The 21,543-nt window shown below is 37.1% G+C and overlaps 1 protein-coding gene across 1 annotated transcript in view; it reads right to left on the reverse strand.

The window, feature by feature from the left end:
* LOC124256074 (1-phosphatidylinositol 4,5-bisphosphate phosphodiesterase gamma-1-like) overlaps positions 1-21,543 on the reverse strand; it is a 64,289-nt gene that overhangs the window by 33,674 nt on the left and 9,072 nt on the right. Inside the window, exons 2-12 of the mRNA XM_046690004.1 lie at positions 14,501-14,650; positions 12,281-12,374; positions 11,229-11,309; positions 10,813-10,897; positions 8,860-8,934; positions 5,616-5,665; positions 5,305-5,353; positions 3,970-4,068; positions 2,843-2,958; positions 1,967-2,052; positions 759-885 (exon numbers count right to left, since the gene is read on the reverse strand). Coding sequence (XP_046545960.1) covers positions 759-885; positions 1,967-2,052; positions 2,843-2,958; positions 3,970-4,068; positions 5,305-5,353; positions 5,616-5,665; positions 8,860-8,934; positions 10,813-10,897; positions 11,229-11,309; positions 12,281-12,374; positions 14,501-14,650 — 1,012 coding nt within the window. The remainder of the gene's footprint in view (positions 1-758; positions 886-1,966; positions 2,053-2,842; positions 2,959-3,969; positions 4,069-5,304; positions 5,354-5,615; positions 5,666-8,859; positions 8,935-10,812; positions 10,898-11,228; positions 11,310-12,280; positions 12,375-14,500; positions 14,651-21,543) is intronic.

The following is a 21,543-nucleotide window of genomic DNA, read 5'->3' on the forward strand; positions in this document are numbered from 1 at the left end:
AAATGTTAGCTAACACATACATTTGTAACGAGTAATAAATGTTAGCCAACACATACATTTGTAATGAGTAATAAATGTTAGCTAACACATACATTTGTAACGAGTAATACATGCTAGCTAACACATACATTTGTAACTAGTAATAAAGTTAGCTAACACATACATTTGTAACGAGTAATACATGTTAGCTAACACACATGTTATCTAACACATAGTTAGTAGTATTTGTTATCTAGCAGATATCTAATACATAATTGGTGAAATCTGGTACTATATGTAATCTGACACACAGCTAGCAATATTTGTTTGGCTAAAACATAGTAAAATCTAACATCTAACACATAACTAGTAAAATATGTTAGCTAACAAACAACTAGTAAAATATGTTAGCTAACAAATAACTGGTAAAATATGTCAGCTGACACAGAGCTAGTAAAATACCTAGTAAAATTTGTTAGCTAACACATAGCTAGTAAAATCTAACATCTAACGCATGACTAGTAAAATATGTTAGCTAAAGCATAACTAGTAAATTATATTAGCTAACAATAACTAGTAAAATATATTAGCTAACAATAACTGGTAAATATATTAGCTAACAAATAACTAGTAAAATATGTTAGCTAACACATAGCTAGTAATATCTAACATCTAACGCATGACTAGTCAAATATGTTAGCTAACAAATATGTTGTCAAACACATTGTTGCAACTGTGGCCATGATATAGTTTAGGAGGACAATGTTTTATCTACTTACTCTGAAGTTTGCCACGCGTTGGCATGGATTGTCTTGACTACGTCATCGAATCTGACACTTCTTGTTAAAGACACCTTGCCGCCGTGTCTGATGAGTGGTATGCCGTCTGCCCCGTCCCAACAGTCCACTGGCGAAAATACGTGATACATTAAAACAGAGACAAGTGGGCTCGGTAAAAGAAAAGTGCGAAGGTAGTTAAACGCTGTTACATGACCACATACATTCTTGATACTGGATGAACGTTTAAATGGTTGTGGTCGTTCTGGATCTGGAATAGGAAACCCTTGACCATCCGATCCTGGTACGGTAAGGGGCGCAACTCTGCACATTGCATTTCCACTGCATGTCTAAGAAGACAGGGTCCTGAGCCCCAAAGCGTTCGTAAAGTTACGACCTGTCGTATCTCTATACTATGAGTTTATCACAGGCTTACGAATGTCGTAACGTTACGAACATTTTGTGGATCGGGACCCTGGACCCGGGTAATAGATTACTTAGTGACAACTGAGTAAACGGTTTGGGTTTAACGCCTCCGTATTACGTATTCCCGTAATGGTGCATACGGAGAGCTCGAAGTGATGCAGGTAGCAGACGTTTACCATTTTGTTGATAGTCACGGAATGGATGTGGTGTTGACAACCGCAGAAGCACAATGGGGATTCGAACCCACAAACATATATACGTTTCTTGCCCTAGGGATGAACTCTCCTCGACAAACTACACATAGCAAGTAATATATGTTGTCTAAAATACAGCTAGTACAGTATGTTATCTAACATACATACATATATAGGTTTCTTGTACTAGGGTTGGGTATGATATGTTGTCTACCTCAGGTTAAACTACATACATATACGTTTCTTGCCCTAGGGTTGAACTTTTATAGTAATATATGTTGTCTAATACAGCTAGTACAGTATGTTATCTAACATACATACATATGTAGGTTTCTTGTCCTAGGGTTGAACTCTCCTCGGCAAACTACACATAACTAGTAATATATGTTGTCTAATACAGCTAGTACAGTATGTTATCTAACATACATACATATATACGTTTCTTGTCCTAGGTTTGAACTCTCCTCGGCGGACTACGTCGCCTTAGTGAAAAGCACATATATGAAAGAGACATATGCTTTTTCGTTATACTTGAGACATATGCTTTTTCGTTATACTTGACTAAAACCAGTTTAGGATGAGAACACCTACACTCCACACATCGACATCCCATACGTAGAGCTCTAGCGTACGTCTCCACGGAGGAATCGCTGTTGATCTGATTGCCTGTTAAGTACCTGAAACACGATCACCACAGTACCCAGTTGTGACAAAGACGAATATATTCCAATAGTAACTATTTTCCAAAATACCTCTTTTCTGCAGTAATATCACTTTGAACTTTGAAAGAATCTCTCTTTGTAGAGTGAGTGAGTGAGTTAACGCATCTTCGAACATTCTGTTGTGTGCCTCTAAGTTGGGTAAAATCCCCTTGCACGGGCGTGCATGGTAGTCTAATGGTTAAAGCGTTCGTTCGTCACGCTGAAGACCCGGGTTCGATTTCACACATGGGTACAAAGAGTGAAGCCCATTTCTGGTGTCCCCCGTGGTGAAATTGTTGGACTATTATTAAAGGCGGCGTAAAACTAAATTCATTCACACTCACTCCCTGCAATCTCTAACACGTTTTAGAGTTGTGAAAGATGTGAGTTATCTCCCTTGGTCGATTAATGCAGTCCTGAAATACGTGCTTGTATCCTCGAGTAGCTAAGCCAGCACTGAATTTAAGGACGCTGCTGTTTATTAAACACTGAGGACGCCGACAAATAATTAGCGTTAAAATGACATCCTTTTTGTATGGTTATACGAAGGTTTCAGCACTATTCCTGCAATATCACGACTGGGGACACTACAAAATAGGCGACACATATTGTACCCATGACATGAATCGAACAGTCTTCGGCACGACGAGCGAATGCTTTATCCACTTGACTACCCGACAAAACTTTAACCACTCAAAACTTTTGCCCTCCAATATAAACCGGTACAGAAGAAAATAACGTTAAAATTCAAAATGGCGTCACTGACGTGTTGTGAGAAGAGGCTATCCAGTAGTCACAGAGAGGCTGGGACATGTCCATGGTGACTTGATCCTGTTCCGGGTTCCACACGCTGTTGTCGGGGGACAGGAGGTAGTCATAGAACTGCAGGAGGGAGAGGATATACATAATAACAATAATGCCCAATATAAAGCGCCTGTTTCCACACATTTGTGCATGGTCAAACGCTAACATTTTATTACTCCGCGGATAACCTGCCTGTTAGGCGCTAGAAGGTTATAGTTACATGACTTATCCCACCGGGTACCCATTTTCTGCTGGGTGCACAGAGGTAATTTTGAACAAACTCAGTTGCCTAAGGTGTGATCACATGTATCACATGTGCTTCGTTGTGAGACAGGACTGAAGTCCTAGAATCTCAGGAGTCAAGCTGCCAAACGTGGTCACCGATCCAAGGACTCTCCGCGCCCAACCTTGGTTAACTTTAAGTAATTTGTGACCTATGCACAGGACAACACACCACCACATACATATTATTACATGAGGATATGCGTCGTACTAATTTTGCAAAACATCAATTCCCGTGAAGATCCAATTAAATTTGATCTTCAGCCAGGTGACTAACGGAATCGGGTGACATTTAGCTAACATTTATTACTCGTCGAAGAGCAATACGAAAGGCACTGACTGGGACTGCTGACTAAGCTGGTCGCCCCTTCATTGACCACCCGTGAAGATCCGGGTTAGAACTGATCTTCAGCAACCCATGCTTGTCGTAAAGGCGACTAACATGATCTGGTGTTCAGGCCCGCTGACTTGGTTGACACATGTCATCGTTTTCCAGATCGATGTTTTGTGTGTGAGTCTCTGGATTGTCCGGTCAGACTCGAATATTTTACAGACCGAGTTAAGTGGGGTATCCATGCTGAACTGCGATGAGGTATCTCATTATACCTGCGCCATGATTCTCAACGCAATAACCGATGCTACTCTCCAATCAAAAACACACAAACACACACTAAATTGATGCTGATTTTAAATGGAGGACATTCAGCCCAAATTGAGAACCCTTGTTACTGTTCTTAGTTTTGTATCACATTTGCAATTCCTTGGCAAGTCTTTCATAAATATAAACGAGTCAACGTGTTCACAAACCTCTTTCTCTGTGAAGTGCATCGTTCCAAGCGTACCCCTCATTTGATCATCAACAAAATGTTTGATCATCAGTTTGGACGATTCCACTGAAAACGTTTCCTGCAAGGAAACAACATGGTCATCAGTTTATGTGACAGAATATTGGTTGATCAAACTGAATCACAGGCGAACTCTGGTATAGAAATTAGCCCTAGTTCCCTATCCGTTTCTAAAAGGTCAATATAAGAGCACTGAAGGCCAACAGGGTGATGTGGCTGAGAGCCGGTCACCGTGACCCGATGTCCGATGTCGTAGATCGTTGCTCATACTGTCAATCACCAGATTTTGTTTATTTAATCAACACTGTTTTACATATCGCAATGAATGATAGAAACTGACTAATACAACAGTCACTCACTTATTCAATTCATATTGATATTAATTAACTACGATAGTTGTGTGTAAGTAGAATGATATCAAATGAATAACATACATGTATCATCCTATGTTTTCTTTGTCAGCTTGAGTTATTATAACAAAACAGTGTGTGGTGTTTCGTTCCGTTATTTTTAATTTCGCGTTTAAGTTACCTCCCTTAGTTAAACGCACACGGAAACAGGCCGAAATGGCAAACTTACAACAGGACCGGGAGTCCATCCCACTAACAGTGAAAATAGGCCACCAAAATGTATGTATGTGTTGTAAATGATGTATAACATTACCTAGATGGTGTTTCCATAACAGTCTTTACATGTCAGTTTCCATAAGGTTTGTTTATGTTTCAAAATGTGCACCCGTATCAGTTTTCCATCCCGCGCAGTACAGTATGTTTGAGCTCTGTTCAGAGTAAGTTAGTATTATAAATGGTATTTTATATTTATTTCTAATGTTAACATATTCCTGTGTAGCGTAAACAGTGATATTTTCACCTAGTGTTAATTCGTGTTACACATGAGTGTACACATAGCCTTCATGTCCAATTTGTCAATTTGAAGGGGACGTAAAATCTCAAGATATCAGCCACGCTAGCGCTTCACTGTAGCTACGCAGTCGTTACATTGTGAAGTATGCTTTCAGCTTGTATACTCATGTCAATAATGGTTGTCACCTCGTACCCCCAACCCACACCCCCGCTCCAATTGAAAAAATTGAAGAGGGTGACAACCATTATTGGCATGAGTATATTTTAAGAAAATGTTTCTAGATTGTGTTCTGACTGGAACCTTTTGTTTGTTTCAGTCTTTTACGAATTATCACGGACAAGAATAAAGTTTATGTCATCTTAAATTTGTTTCGTCTGCACATAGAAGCATAACATATGTTATCTTTGGGATTGCACTTTCTTAGAAATCATACCTTTTGATCTTCCTCAAGAAATGAGACGAAATTGTCTGGATCCATTCGCCTGGAAATATAAATAGTTCAACAGTTTTATTAAAAACATTTATCGCAATAAGTGAAAAAGGTCGTTTTTAGGTTTTGTGTTAATTGTGTGTCGTTTTCTAAGATGACTTTGGTGAACGTGGTGTGGAATGATGGGGTCTGGACTAACGGCGCCTGGAATGACGGGGACTGGCCTAACGAAGTTTGGCTCACTGTACAAAATATAGAACTATTTTGCAATATAGGAATTCATCTTGTCTCATCTTGACTGCTATTCTAGTTACCTTTCGCCGACCCTTCCACATAAATACTGATTGAAATGGTTGGTGATTATCTGAAAAACAAGAAGGACAATTTAAATCAAAGTGTTTGCAAGAAAAATATACAGTTTTTTTTGTTTTATTTAAATTAAAATTGAAAGCACTGTTGATAAATTTGACCTTTTCTTTTTAACCATCACTCATTCCTGCCGCAGTTTGAAAAATAAACAACATAAAATCAACCGAGAGGTAGATATCTTTAGCTCCTTAGTTTATATCTAATAAAACAGTCTTATTGGAATTCTGTGTTTAGCATATAAAGATATTGCAATCAATACCCTACAGTAAAATAATTACAAATTATCAACGCATATCTAATTACTCGCAGTAATGAAATTATCGTTTAACTTATTATTGTGCACTTGTACCACTTAATTCTTTTATATAGCAATATCCGTCAAAATATTTTAGAACAAAATACGACTAAACAGATATGATTAAGTGTGATAATAATAAATGGCTTACAATCAAGTTATGATAAAATATATTGTAACAATAAATACGAACTTTAAAATACAAAATAAAAATGTTACAGCGCAAAATATTGTGTAGTAATAACACATACTTTATGTTACTGTGCAACAATCAGAAATCGCTTACAGTAATATAATAACAAATACCTTTACTGTTCAATAATTACAAATACCTTACAGTTCAATAACATCAAATACATGAATGTTCAATAATACCAAATATCTTACTGTTCAATAACATCAAATACATGAATGTTCAATAATACCAAATATCTTACTGTTCAATAACAATAAATACCTTACTGTTCAACAATAACAAAAACCTTACTGTTCAATATACCGAATACCAAACTGTTTAATAACAACAAATACCTCACTGTTAAAAAACAACAAATGCCTTAATTTCTGTTCAATAATAACACTTATCTTACTGTTTAATAATAACAAATATCTTCTGTTCAATAATAACAAATATCTTACTTTTTAATAGTACCAAATAACTTCTCTTCAATAACAACAAATACCTTAATGTCTGTTCAATAATGACACATATCTTACTGTTCAATAATAACAACTATCGTCTGTTCAATAATAACAATACCTCACTGTTCAATAACAACAAATACCTCACTGTTCAATAACAACAAATACCTTAACTTCTGTTCAAATAATGACACACATCTTACTGTTCAAAAATAACAAATATATTCTGTTCGATAATAGCAAATACTTTACTGTTCAATAACAACTAATACCCAAATGTTCAATAATACCAAATATGTTACCGTTCAATAATACCAATTATCTTACTGTTCAATAATAACAAACATATTACTGTTCAGTAATAACAAATACCTTACTATTCAATAATAACAAATTCCTTAATGTTCAATAAAAACATATTCCTTAATGTTCAATAACAACAATTACCTTAATGTTCAAAACTACCAAATATCTTACTGTTCAATAATAACAAATATCTTACTGTTCAATAGTAACAAATACCTCACTGTTCAATAATGATTCATACCTTACTGTTAATTAATAACAAATACCTTACTGTTCAGTAATAACAAATACCTCACTGTTCAATAACGGCAAATACCTCACTGTTCAATAACGGCAAATACCTTAATTTCTGTTCAATAATGACACACATCTTACTGTTTAATAATAACAAACATCTTCTGTTCGATAATAACAGTATGTTACTGTTAAATAATAACAAATACCTTACTGTTCAATAATAGCAAATATCTTACTGTTCAATAGTACCAAATATCTCACTGTTCAATAGTACCAAATATCTAACTGTTCAATAATAACAAATACCTTACTGTACAATAACAACAAATACTTTACTGTACAATAACAACAAATATCTTTCTGTTCAATAGTACCAAATATCTTAATGTTCAATAATAACAAATACCTTACTGTTCAATAATAGCAAATATCTTACTGTTCAATAGTACCAAATATCTTACTGTTCAATAATAACAAATACCTTACTGTTCAATAACAACAAATACTTTACTGTTCAATAAAATAGCAAATATCTTACTGTTCAATAGTACCAAATATCTTACTGTTCAATAATAACAAATACATTTACTGTTCAATAATAACATAACCTTACTGTTCAATAATAACAAATACCTTACTGTTCAATAACAACAAATACTTTACTGTTCAATAATAGCAAATATCTTACTGTTCAATAGTACCAAATATCTTAATGTTCAATAATAACAAATACCTTACTGTTCAATAATAGCAAATATCTTACTGTTCAATAGTACCAAATATCTTACTGTTCAATAATAACAAATACCTTGCTGTTCAATAACAACAAATACTTTACTGTTCAATAATAACAAATATCTTACTGTTCAATAGTACCAAATATCTTACTGTTCAATAATAACAAATACATTTACTGTTCAATAATAACAGTAACCTTACTGTTCAATAATAACAAATACCTTACTGTTCAATAACAACAAATACTTTACTGTTCAATAATAACAAATATCTTACTGTTCAATAGTACCAAATATCTTAATGTTCAATAATAACAAATACCTTACTGTTCAATAATAGCAAATATCTTACTGTTCAATAGTACCAAATATCTTACTGTTCAATAATAACAAATACCTTACTGTTCAATAACAACAAATACTTTACTGTTCAATAATAACAAATATCTTACTGTTCAATAGTACCAAATATCTTACTGTTCAATAATAACAAATACATTTACTGTTCAATAATAACAGAAACCTTACTGTTCAATAACAACAAAAACCTTACTGTTCAATAAGAACAGAAACCTTACTGTTTAATACCAACAAATACCTTTCTGTTCAATAATAACAAATATCTTACTGTTTAATAATACCCAATATCTTACTATTTAATAATACCAAATATCTTACTGTTCAATACTAAGAAATACCTTAGTGTTCAATAATAACATATACCTTACTGGTCAATAATACCCAATATCTTACCATTCAAAAATACCAAATATCTTACTGTTCAATACCAACAAATACCTCAGTGTTCAATAACAACATATACCTTACTGGTCAATAATAATAATACCTTACTGTTTGCTGACAAAAATTAACTTTCTGTGCAACATTGATGAATCATGTGCAATAATAACAAATACATTACTTTGAATTATTATTACATCGCACACTGTGCAACAATAACAATCAACTTACATCACCCGAGTGAATGAGTTCTTCAAATACCATGTAAAATTCTTGGAAAACCATTTTTTCCTTGAGCTTGAGTTGCTGCCAACAAAAAAGCAAGAAGAGACTGAATGAGATTTCATCAAATTAAAAGAACAATTCAGCAGGAAGGATTCGGTACTGAGAAGACTGTTTAAACGTTCAAGTCATCCGATCTTAGCATTCCGTGCTTGTTGTAAGAGGCGAATGCCAGATGTGATACGTATAATAAGTGACATCATACCCCTATTGCGTACACCGATGCTCGTGATGTCAATCACTGGATTTTCTGACCCCGATCATTATTTACAGCATACCTTAAGTTTATATAACCGTAAAATTGTTGAGAGTGGCGTTAAACAACCATATAAACAAAATGCATGTTGGTCTAACCGGTCATTGTAACTTGCACACTGGATTCCTAAAACTGAAGTTTTCCGTTTTGGGGATTGTGAGGATACAATTAGTAGAGTATGATTTGTTCATATTTAAGTTGACTACTAACTAATCTAGTTTATGGTGTCAACACGAGTTTAATGACGAGAGTGCTTTGATGAACATTATAAGGGAGGCAACTGTAGATCGCACAGCCAGCCGGAAAATGACAGAGTAAGGAGTAAAATCTTTATAATTAAAGCCAAACGAGTTGTGCTAACGACATAGGGACTGCACGTTAGAACTGGTGCCAAGCAACATATGCGTTGAGAAGACTTTTAACAGATTTGGTGGTCAGGGTTAGGAACTTTGAAGTAACGCAGCGTTGCGTGGTTAATACAATATCAGGCATTGTTTAGTCAGATCCTGAGTCGATTATTTTCAATATTCCTGAGTGTGACGATAAGTAAATAAAAGAAAGCCGATTCTGAGGTTTGATTTAAAATAGATACAGAACATCTGTATGATTGCTTCAGGACAGTATATGTTAGAACACTGAAGGCCCAGCCATCTAAAGGAGAGGACATGGTTCAGAAAGCACGCATTGGACATGTGTGAAACCAAAGACGTTTGTTTATTTATTTGTTTAAATCTCAGTAATGTTCCAGCTATATGACGGTGGTCTGCAAATAATCGAGTCTTGACCAGACAATGCTGTGATCAACGGAAGCATCGGTCTACACAAATGGGATGCGACGTCATACGTCATCATATGACAGCAAGCCTGACAACGCGAACCCTAAGTCGCCACTTAGGACAAGCATAAGTTGCTGAAGTCTTGGATCTTCACAGGTGTGTGAGGGAATAAATGAGCGATTGAGTGAGTGAATTATGTTTTACGCCGCATTTAAAGGTATTTCATTTATATAACGGCGCACGACTAGAGTGTGCGTGCGTGCGTGCGTGCGTGCGTGCGTGCGTGCGTGCGTGCGTGCGTGCGTGCGTGCGTGTGTGTGTGTACTTCCTGGACTTTGGCCATTTTGTTGAGACCCACGGGTATGGGTTTGAAGGTGCAAGAACCAAAACTGGAACTGATTGGATCTGAGTTCCTGTTTACTGCACCCTTGCATTGCTAATGGACCCACCCAATCCAATCATGCTATGCTATTGTCAGTGAATGTATTACATTTTGGCCAGCAGTGTTTGTAACGCTGACTTTGTGGTGTTAGAGGGACGGTGGGGTAGCCCAGTGGTTAAAGCGTTCGTTCGTCACGCCGAAGACCAGGGTTCGATTCCCTGCAAGGGTACAATGTGTGAAGCCCATTTCTGGTTTCCCCCGCCGTGATGTTGCAGGAATATTACTAAAAGCGGCGTAAAACTAAACTCACTCACTCACTCGTGGCGTTAGAGCAGATCACACAAAATACTATACTCATATATGAGTTAAATCAGATTTGATCATATCTCGTGGGGGATCGTTCGGTGCAAATGTGTCAAATGTACAATGTGATCAAAGAACTTCATCCGCAGGAATAACTAAACATGAGAGTTTTCGACCCATAGTACCTTGAGCAGACGTTTGGCTTCCTTTTGTTTCAGCTTATAGTTCATCTTAGACAGCCACGACTTTAGTTCGCTTAGACTTTTGATGCTGGAAATAACAAATACCGTTACAGATATGCTCGACATAATCTCTAAAATACTAAAATAGGAAATCTAACATATTTATCATAAGTTCCACAGTTTTTAGTCAGTAGCTTTAATATGAAAATGAAAATTTAGCAAAACTGATATGATTTGTCAATTAACACACTTTTTCTATCAATCTATTCACATTTTTATGTTTATACTATATTTCAATAGCTTCATGTTATGTTTAATATTTCAGTTTAAATTTCGTTTGACTGGTAGCTTCAACTCTGGCTGGAAATTACGCTCGGTGATTATGGTGTAAATTTACTGTTTAATCATCGTTTACTTACAAGAACTGTTTCGAAAGCCGGTCCGTCCCATACGCGCTGGCTTCGTTTTTCTGAATCTTGTAAAACTCTTTCCACAGCCATCTAAACACAATATGTAGGCAATAATATTGATAATAAGACGTCATCATCACCATCATTACCACCACCTCCATCATCATCATCATCATCATCATCATCATCATCATCAAGGCGGTAGGGTAGCCTAGTGGTTAAAACGTTCGCTCTTCACGTCGAAGATCCGGGTTCTATTCCCCACAAGGGTACAAAGTGTGAAGCCCATTTCTGGTGTCCCCCCGGCGTAATATTGCTGAGGCAAAAACCCAACGCACGTACTCACTCACTCACTCATCACCACACCCACCATCACCACCACCATCATCATCATCATCATCATCATCATCTCAGGACCGAATAAACCAGTGACGGAAAGTATGAGGAAACATCTGCGTTATCCGGAGTGATCGAACACTCCACCATTCGGCTTACCATCAGACAAAAGAGCTCACAGATTTTTCTGTATGTTAATCTCTGTGAGAAACTATCTTTGTTAGACATGGTTTATAGGCAGACTACGGACACAGATTATGATACGAAAAGCCCACTTTTCTATAAGTAAGCTCGTTTACCCCTTTATCTTTAAGTCATAATGGGAAAAGTCTTAAGAGTGAACCGGGTTTGTTTTGTTTTTTACTTTTACGTGTTTTTTACTCAGACCATCATTACAACTGGAAACAGTACAAAGTAACATTCTGACACATAAACATACAAGTGTAGACACATATCAACCCATGCAACGTTATGAACACACGCACACACACACACACACACACACACACTCAAACACAAACACACACATGCAACATGCACTGACACGTGAGTGCTGACATAATTAGGAACACACGCACACACGCATACACACACGTGATTGTGCCATGAACACTTGTATAGAAACTCAGAAAAGCACTCAAACTCTCGATCACAGAAGTGCATATTCTCTCGTTTACTCAAACCACCCACTCACTCACTCAGATACACATGTATGAGTGAGTTACCTTTCCTTCTGTATTTGGTATGACGAAACCATGGCTTCCCTGATGAGTTGTGTAATTCCTTCCTTTAAAGCAGGGTAGTCACTGGGGTCCAAGGCTTAAATCATACAGAGGCATGCACAAGGTTTTCTTTAAAAAATGCATTGTCTCAGAACAATGAATTAAGTTTCTGATTCCTAAAAACCATATTGTGTTTCACAACAATAACCTTTCACCTTCATATTTAGGTTAAGATCAATCTTGACTACAGGATCCATTTAGGCTTATCTGAAGACAGGTTATTTACGACAATAATAAACCAATATTCCTTAAAATATGGTGTGGAAAGAATTTGTATCTATACTTTCAGGACAAAGGTGGAGGTTTCTAGATCTACATGGCATTCCAGGGCCATGTGGAAAGTGAGAGATCTGTGTGAATTTAGTAGTAAATCGTCTATGAATACACGGCTAAATACGAAGTCCTCGCATGAACATATGAATAGTGTGAGAATGTGTGAATTTAGTGCAAAATGTTCTTTAAGTACACGACTGGATACGAAGACGTTCCAGTAGCATACGGAATTGTGAGACGTGTGTGAATTTAGTACTGGACAGTCTATGAATACACTACTAGATACGAAGACCTTACATTGACACATGAGAAGTGTGACACTTGTGTGAATTTAGTACTGGACAATCTATGAATACACTACCAGATACGAAGACCTTACATTGACACATGGGAAGTGTGAGACGTGTGTGAATTTAGTACTGGACAGTCTATGAATACACATACATTGGAAGTGTGAGACTTGTGTGAATTTAGATACTCTACTAGATACTAGACCTTACATTGACACATGGGAATTGTGAGACGTGTGTGAATTTAGTACTGGACAGTCTATGAATACACTACTAGATACTAGACCTTACATTGACACATGGGAAGTGTGAGACGTGTGTGAATTTAGTACTGGACAGTCTATGAATACACTACTTGTGTGAATTTAGATACTAGACCTTACATTGACACATGGGAAGTGTGAGACGTGTGTGAATTTAGTACTGGATAGTCTATGAATACACTACTAGATACGAAGACCTTACAATGACACATGGGAAGTGTGAGACGTGTGTGAATTTAGTACTGGACAGTCTATGAATACACTACTAGATACGAAGACCTTACATTGACACATGGGAATTGTGAGACGTGTGTGAATTTAGCAATAGATAATTTATAAATACATGACTACATACTAAGACATTGCGGGGTACATTGAAAGTGTGAGATGTTAGTACTAATTAAAATAGAAATTCGAAGTTCTTACTAAGATTATGAAATTGAATGCCAAACAACAGTCGGTCAGTTCCTATGTATTCACCTGACGTGAATGCCATCTCAATATTTACCCTCTACCCCCATCTATCGCGTCGAATTGTAACGAAACAACCCAATACAATCATGTGGTGTTATTGTGAAGCTGGCTTGCACCCGCTGAACAGATTCCACAGATTTGTCCTTATCGTTCTGAATATGTTGCCGACACTTTTTTTGTACCAAAGATATGGATGGTATATGGTAGAATTGGATCAAATAGTTATAAAACATTTACATTTCTAATGCTTTTAACAGAACGTCTGATCCCTTGTATAAATACAGGGTAGGTAGGTTCATATAGGTGTTCAAGGAAGGTTTCAGCGAACTCAAAGATCTGTACATTTGAGCTTTGAGTTATTAATACAATTTTAGATGCGTCCAGGTGAGTGAGTTTAGTTTAGTTTTACACCGCACTGCAATATTCCAGTTATATGGCTGCGGTCTGTAAACAATCGAGTCTTGACCAGACGATCCAGTGATCAACAACATGAGCATCGATCTAAGCAATTGGGATACGATGACATGTGCCAAGCCTGACCATCCGATCCCTTTAGTCGCTTCTTACGACAAACATGAAGATCTATTCTAACCCGGATCTTCAAAGGATAAGCAATGCACCGGGGAATAATATTATTCATGCCCGTCGTAACGTACTTAAGGTACTAAGGTACTACCTATCGTACGGTACAAACACATCCCTACACTTGTATATATATGCCTCTCCATCTTTAGTCTGTTGCTTGATAACGGTGTTAGAACCCACACTAAAACGTCGCTTTCACTGGAAAAAAAGACGTTTATCCATATATTGTTACACTTCATTACTGCTTCAACTTCTAAATGCCTTTCTAAGTTACTTACCCACTATAGACAGACAGGAGAGATTAAACTCCAGGCCGTGGAAGATGCCCAAGGCCATGTTAGGGTCATACTTAGCTGCTTCATCTGGCCAGCGTTCGAAGTCCGGTGTGTTGAGACCTGGTCGCACTTCCTTTACAAATGGTAGGTATACTGAAACGCAAAGGGTACTACGTGAGTGAAGTTTTACGCCGCTTTGAGAGTATTCAAAATGAAATAATACGTTTTAACGTTTCCTACTTTCGTGAAATCTGGGAGAGAGAGAGAGAGAGAGAGAGAGAGAGAGAGAGAGAGAGAGAGAGAGAGAGAGGAGAGAGAGAGAGAGAGAGAGAGAGAGAGAGAGAGAGAGGAGAGGGCGGTTAACAAACTAGGGATCATTATGACAAATCGCACATGCAGCTTGGACAATTCTGTCTCTCTGCTTTCCGGGATACATTAATAACCGAAAACATGTTTAAAAAATAGACGTTGAGTAAATGAAAACAAATGTTGTACAAGCATACAATGACTGTTTCCTATACTATAGTGTTTGTCATCAATATGTAGTGTCTCTAACAATAACTGTCTATTACTGTTTAAACATATGTAACAACAAACTTCAGGGGTATGTTTCTTTTAATGAAATCAGACCTTTGTACTGGGTCGTGGATCACATTCGATCACATTAACGTTACCAATATTCAAGCTATATGAAAGCGATAGGTAAATGATGGAGCCTCGAGATAGGACCAGACAAACCAGTGATTGATATCATAAGCATCTCAGAAACAAATGCAATCCATTAAATCGCCAATCAGCAACAATGACATTTCAGAAACAAATGCCATCCATTAAATCACCTATCACGACCAGCATATTAAGGTACTAGACAATTTGAGGATAGCGGTCACCTTCACGGATAAGCACGACATTATGGAGAAATCATTGACCTTAAAATGTTTTGAAACGTCACAAAATAAATCAACGCGATATACCTTGATTGCAAAAGACAGCATCCACGATTGCCATGTAGTACACCTGCTGTCAACTCGAGAATGGTTAATCTAGGATGGTGAAATTATATCTAATATCCTTTCATAAGTTAAAATACTCAAAGCGTGTGTATAGGGTTATCTGAGCTCAGTTCCTTAGATCGTGGGTTCGAAGCTCCTGGCTATGTTTTAAGGTTTGCCAGCACCATGCTCCAGTTTCACGAAAGAGGTATATGTCTTAAACCTGTACCAGATCAACTGAATTAACTGAAATACTGTTCAAACCCCTAGCCCACACATTCAACCCTGTCACATACATCAACACGGCCACTTTCAACATTTCAATATTGAAATATCGTTTACTATTTATACCTTATTGGTTACAATGTTTAGAACAATACTGTATTTAATACCACAATGCTAAACATCATATTTAAATCTGATTTCGTTACAATAATTATGTTTACATGTTGAAAGTTCCAGGGCCCGATTGCAACAATGTGATTGTAAGTGTTTACTTTAACATACATTTACTGTCCACAGGCAATGTGAAAAGGGTCAAGGTCATCTATTTTTATGTTTTTAGCATTTGTGTATCCCACATGAAGGGAGGGATATTAAGCAAGTAGAAATCATTCGTAATGCACATCATTCTGCATCTCGGTACAACTGCTGCATTCGCTTCAAAATCGTGCAAATCCTGGATATAGGTCGCCTGCAGGGTTACTGCACACCTCCATGTGTGTTCATAAATCTTGCTGATTCATAGTCGATCACGACCGAGACACGTCCTGTGCTATGACAGGGATTAATTCAGTTGTCAAATTTACATTACATATGAGCATGCACGGACTTGCGCATTTTTTTCCATTATCAGATAAATGTGTAAACGTGTGCGATACATAACTGACAAAAACCAAGGACCTATGAACAAATGGGGATTTCTCTTCCCAGTGGATGATCATGTAAGCCCGAGCTTTTGGCCTGTGTGACTTATGCCATTGATAATACAAATGGAGGAACCGGGTTTCGAACAGGTTAACCTTCATATAACTCATAATCATTTAGAATAAAAAGGGGTCGGTTAGGTAGCCTATTGGTTAAAGCGTTCGATCGTCACGCCGAAGACCCGGGTTCGATTCCCCATATGGGCACACATAGATGCACACACATATATGCATGCATACATGCATGCATGCTTACATACATACATACATACATACATACATACATACATACATACATACATACATACATACATACATACATACATACATACATACATACATACATACAATTTCGGAAATGCTTATTAAATATTTCTTACACAGTCACAGCAAGCACACATCTCCTCCTATTACTAAACTGACATCATTTATCCTAAAACCCATCCTTAACACTACAGATAACCACGGCACACATTTAGCTTCCTTACTGCTCTACTCATTTTCATCCTCATTCCTTTTCCTAATCACTTTCCTTCTTTAGAATCACCATCCTCATCCCGGTCAGCTTACTATATATTATTGCTAATCTCATGAACTGGATCCTGGTGTCCACACGCACACATACACACCCAAACACACACACACCCAAACACAAACACACTCGCATACTCAAACACTCATACGCACTCATACATACATGCCTGCATACATACATCAATACATACATACATACATACATACATACATACATACATACATACATACATACATACATACATACATACATACATACATACATACATACATACATACATACATACATACATACATACATACATACATACAAACTCAATTTCGAAAATGCTTAAAATATATTCGCATGCCTTGACCCCGGAAACATTAATATATATTATTAACAGAACTCTTCTCCCTTCTTCAATAACGAGAATGACACACCCAGCTGAGTGTTAATTCACCACAAGCAAACACACGATATTGCAGCGACCGTACTCAGCAACACGTAATTCAGCACCCAACAGGTAGTATCAGATTTACCGACTACATATGGCAACGGGCTTTCTGAATGCTTCAATGGGCGCAGGGTTGAAATACACCCCCGCCAGTAAACCAACAGCGTCACCCGTACAACACGCATAAGGTGAAACTGATACCCGACTTCATAGAACGTAGTCTGTACATATGCACTTCCACAACAAAGCCAAATTATAAAGATCGTTCAAACGACTATGAGCAAAGTTCCTATTCAATCGTAAAAGGGAACCAACCCTCCAACTTGGCTGTGGTCTGACACTGCAAGCAAGGGCGAATTTCCTGCCGTGAATAGATTTGCAACTGAGGAAGAAACTGGGCTACCGTCTATTAGGACAGCGAAAATATATGTTGCAGCAATATACGTGCATATATGCTCCATACTGATCACTGATTGTTTAAGGTCGTTGATTGTTCGCCTGTAATCCATTTTCGTTTACTGAGCATATTTGACAAATGGAAAACTATGTGAAAAGGTTTCTGTTTGCCAGAAGTACTTTAAAGATCATGTTTTACAAATGTGTTCTAGTTTGGGTTTTTTTGGTGTCACAACATACTTCCAGATAAAGGTTGTGATTCGGAACAGTGGTTACAGTGAGGAAGGAACAATGACTTCTATAGTTCAACATTACATGAAAGGAGGTAATGAATGCCTGTCATGTGTCTACAGAGATGACTTGTGGGTCAATGTGACACTGTGAATATTCTTCGCTGTTCGCTCGCTCAAAGAACACATTGTATCCACAATCATATAATGCAGATCTATCCTCGCCTGTCTTGGTACAAAGATATTTTTCTGATTATGTTATTAGTCATTGTCGCATAGGAAGAAGACACACTCGGCGATGTCGTATTTTATTAGTAGGACAACGTTAGCTCGAGTTTGTAATTTCGACACATCCGGACGTTCGAGTCAGCAGGGTGTGGATATCCAGACAGATCAGGTATCAGTGACTGTGTACCTGATCGCCCATTGTTTGATCATCGACAATTATCTGTGTATCCGTTACGAGTGAGTGAGTTGAGTTTTATGCCGCACCCAACAATATTCCTGCTGTATGGCGGCGGTCTGTATATAATCGAGTTTGGACACGACAATCCAGTGATCAACAGCATGAGCATTAATCTACGAAATTGGGAACCGATGACATGTGTCAACAAAGCCTGACCATCCGTTAGTCGCCTCGTATGACAAGCATGGGTTACTGAAGATAAATTCTAACCCGGATCGTCACGGGTCTATCCGCTACGATACAGTCAAAACGCTCTTGTGTCGAAATTTTAATTAACGGTTATCTCGAAGTAAAAGATCAGTCTCTTCTCTGTTCATTATTGCTCAGTATTCCTTCTCTGTTCATTATTGCTCAGTATTCCTTCTCTGTTCATTATTGCTCAGTATTCCTTCTCTGTTCATTATTGCTCTCTGTTCATTATTGCTCAGTATTCCAGTATTCCTTCTCTGTTCATTATTGCTCAGTATTCCTTCTCTGTTCATTATGTAGAGGGTAATGCCCGAGTAACTCTCCATTCCTTAACAATAATGGAGCCGAGGCACATTATTTTTAAGGAATGGAGAGTTACGAGGATATTACCCATTCGAAGTATTGGGAATATTTCTGTTTTCAAAATTAAATGTCAAAATGACAAAATGAAGGTTTTATTTTGAAACTGGTACACATCGCTCCATTCCTGAAAAGTAATGGAGCGAACAGACAATGGAATGACGTCACAAATGTAATATAATGCTCAGTATTCGATCTCTGTTCATTATTGCTTGACCCGGTTAGGGCTGTCCTGAAGTGAAAGCACACTAAACATGTACTTCGAAGTATTCATGTCGGTCCCTTCACTTACAACACAACGCTGTTCGACCCATTCGTTACAATGGTGTTAGTTTCACAAACTGCATATGTCTTCGAGATGTTCTATACTTGTAACGAGCAACAATGACACATTTTATGGATTAGAACTTCTTATAATTTGTCAGTGGGACGTTTCGATTCATTTCCTGTTTGAAAACAGTACAAGAATCTGTTTCGAAACGTCGGATGTTTTTATCCATAATATTTGCCAGTATTGTACTTCCGAAGTTCCCAAATAAACACCGACCGGGTATCATCGCTATTTGGCAGTGTTTCATTGACAAGTTTAGTCGGAATAGTACAATTGAATATAACTGATGTACACACATGCGGAAATGTTTTATTGCTTTTAATTGGTAAGATACATTTCCAATAACGTATGTACAAACCTTATCTATGATGTTCTGCTTTTTAAATTCTGGATATTCCGTAGGTGTATGATCGGTAATGCATTGAAGTACACCCGCACCATACTGTAGGTGATAGGAGTGCGAGTTTGAGTGGAGTGAGTGAGTGAGGTAAATACTGTTTTTAACAGTCTTTCAATCTTATCATGTAAAGTCTTAGGTGGTTGAAACCCCAGGGACTAGATTGTATGTTTTGTTTTGAAATCTGATTTATTTACATGGGGGGAGTAAACCATACCCACGTTCGTGTGCATCGCCAAAGCTGTAAACTCGAAGATTGATAAAAATTATTATTAAAATTCACAACACACACATACATCCTTGACCCATTAACAGTTATGTTGGCAACTGCCATTTTAATTTGGTTCAAAAGAAAATCCATCACTGTATACAAAGATATCTGACATCTCTTTAAAGCATTTGAAAGCAATAATCTCATATCCGCACAACAAAATACCGATAATAACATCAAGGTTAGAGAAGTGAAATTCATGTGGTACAATGAGACAATGAGTTAACATCCTTCCCGTACATGCTTTGAAAGAAAACCGTCCGCTTGGGTACGAAAACTGAAGTGGCCGGGACTTCGACACATCCGGGGTAAAATAGTGATCAATATGAATTTGCTGGGAGTTCCACAGAACTGAGGTTTCGACACATTCGAGTGGGAGACAAGAGAATTAGACTGGAATTTATGAAAATCCGTGGACATTGATAAACAGTACTAGATAAAAAAAATTGTATTATTACTGACGCTCAATATACATTTAAGGCAACGTAAAAGGAAGGAAAATGTTCTTTTGTTTCTTTTAAATGTATTTGTGCGTCAAAAATATTCATATAAGCATCAGTTTGGTCAGATGGTAAGGCTAAAGGAGAGATTTTACCACAGAATGAAGACTGGAACAGGCAGTACAATTCTTATTTCAGACATCCCGTTTGAGATTAACTGACGGTAAGAGGAATTCAACATCCAAGTTTGATGGAGGCTAAACTAAAACAAAGAAGAAATGATCATTCCGTGATGGTTTTGAAACGGGTGTTACAGTTATGTTTTGAATCTTATCACGGTATATTCTGCCTTCTGCCGAGCTACGTTTTGATAACGTTTGAGATTGGTTGGTCAAATCCAGTTTTCAACAGTGCATTTTCTTTTGCCCAGAGAATTTTATTCACAATTAAAGATAAATCCCCGTTTGTCAAACATGGACCATTACACTGCTATGCAAACGTGTTCAAGAGCAGAAATATGAGTATGGCCGATAAGCCCTAAATATGTACTAAAATGTATATCCTCGTTGTGTTATGAAAAGAGATGTTTTCCCTGTCACACAAGGAACAGTAATATAGGCTTGACTGGTACTTGATTGGTTTCTCATTTCTGATATAAACGTTATGGGACATGTCCCTGAAAGTATTTAAGTTAAAGGACATGTTTGTATTTCTGAAACAATAAAATCTATGGCACTTATTGCAGTCTGTTTCTGAAAGTATGAAAGTTGTGGTTCGAGTTTCTGTTTCTGAAAGTATGAAAGTTATGGGACATGTTTCTATTTCTGAAAGTATAAAAGTTATGACACATATTTCAGTCTGTTTCTGAAAGTATGAAACTTGTGGTTCGTGTTTCTGTTTCTGAAAGTTATGGGACATGTTTCTATTTCTGAAAGCATGAAAGTTATGGGGCATGCTTCTGTTTCTGAAAGTGTTAAAGTTATGGGACATATTTCAGTCTGTTTCTGAAAGTATGAAAGTTGTGATTCATGTTTCTGTTTCTGAAAATATGAAGGTTATGGGACATGTTTCTATTTC

This window comes from Haliotis rubra, unplaced genomic scaffold (genome assembly GCF_003918875.1).
Source record: "Haliotis rubra isolate DU_JTF1 unplaced genomic scaffold, ASM391887v1 Scf617, whole genome shotgun sequence".
NCBI lineage: Eukaryota > Metazoa > Mollusca > Gastropoda > Lepetellida > Haliotidae > Haliotis > Haliotis rubra.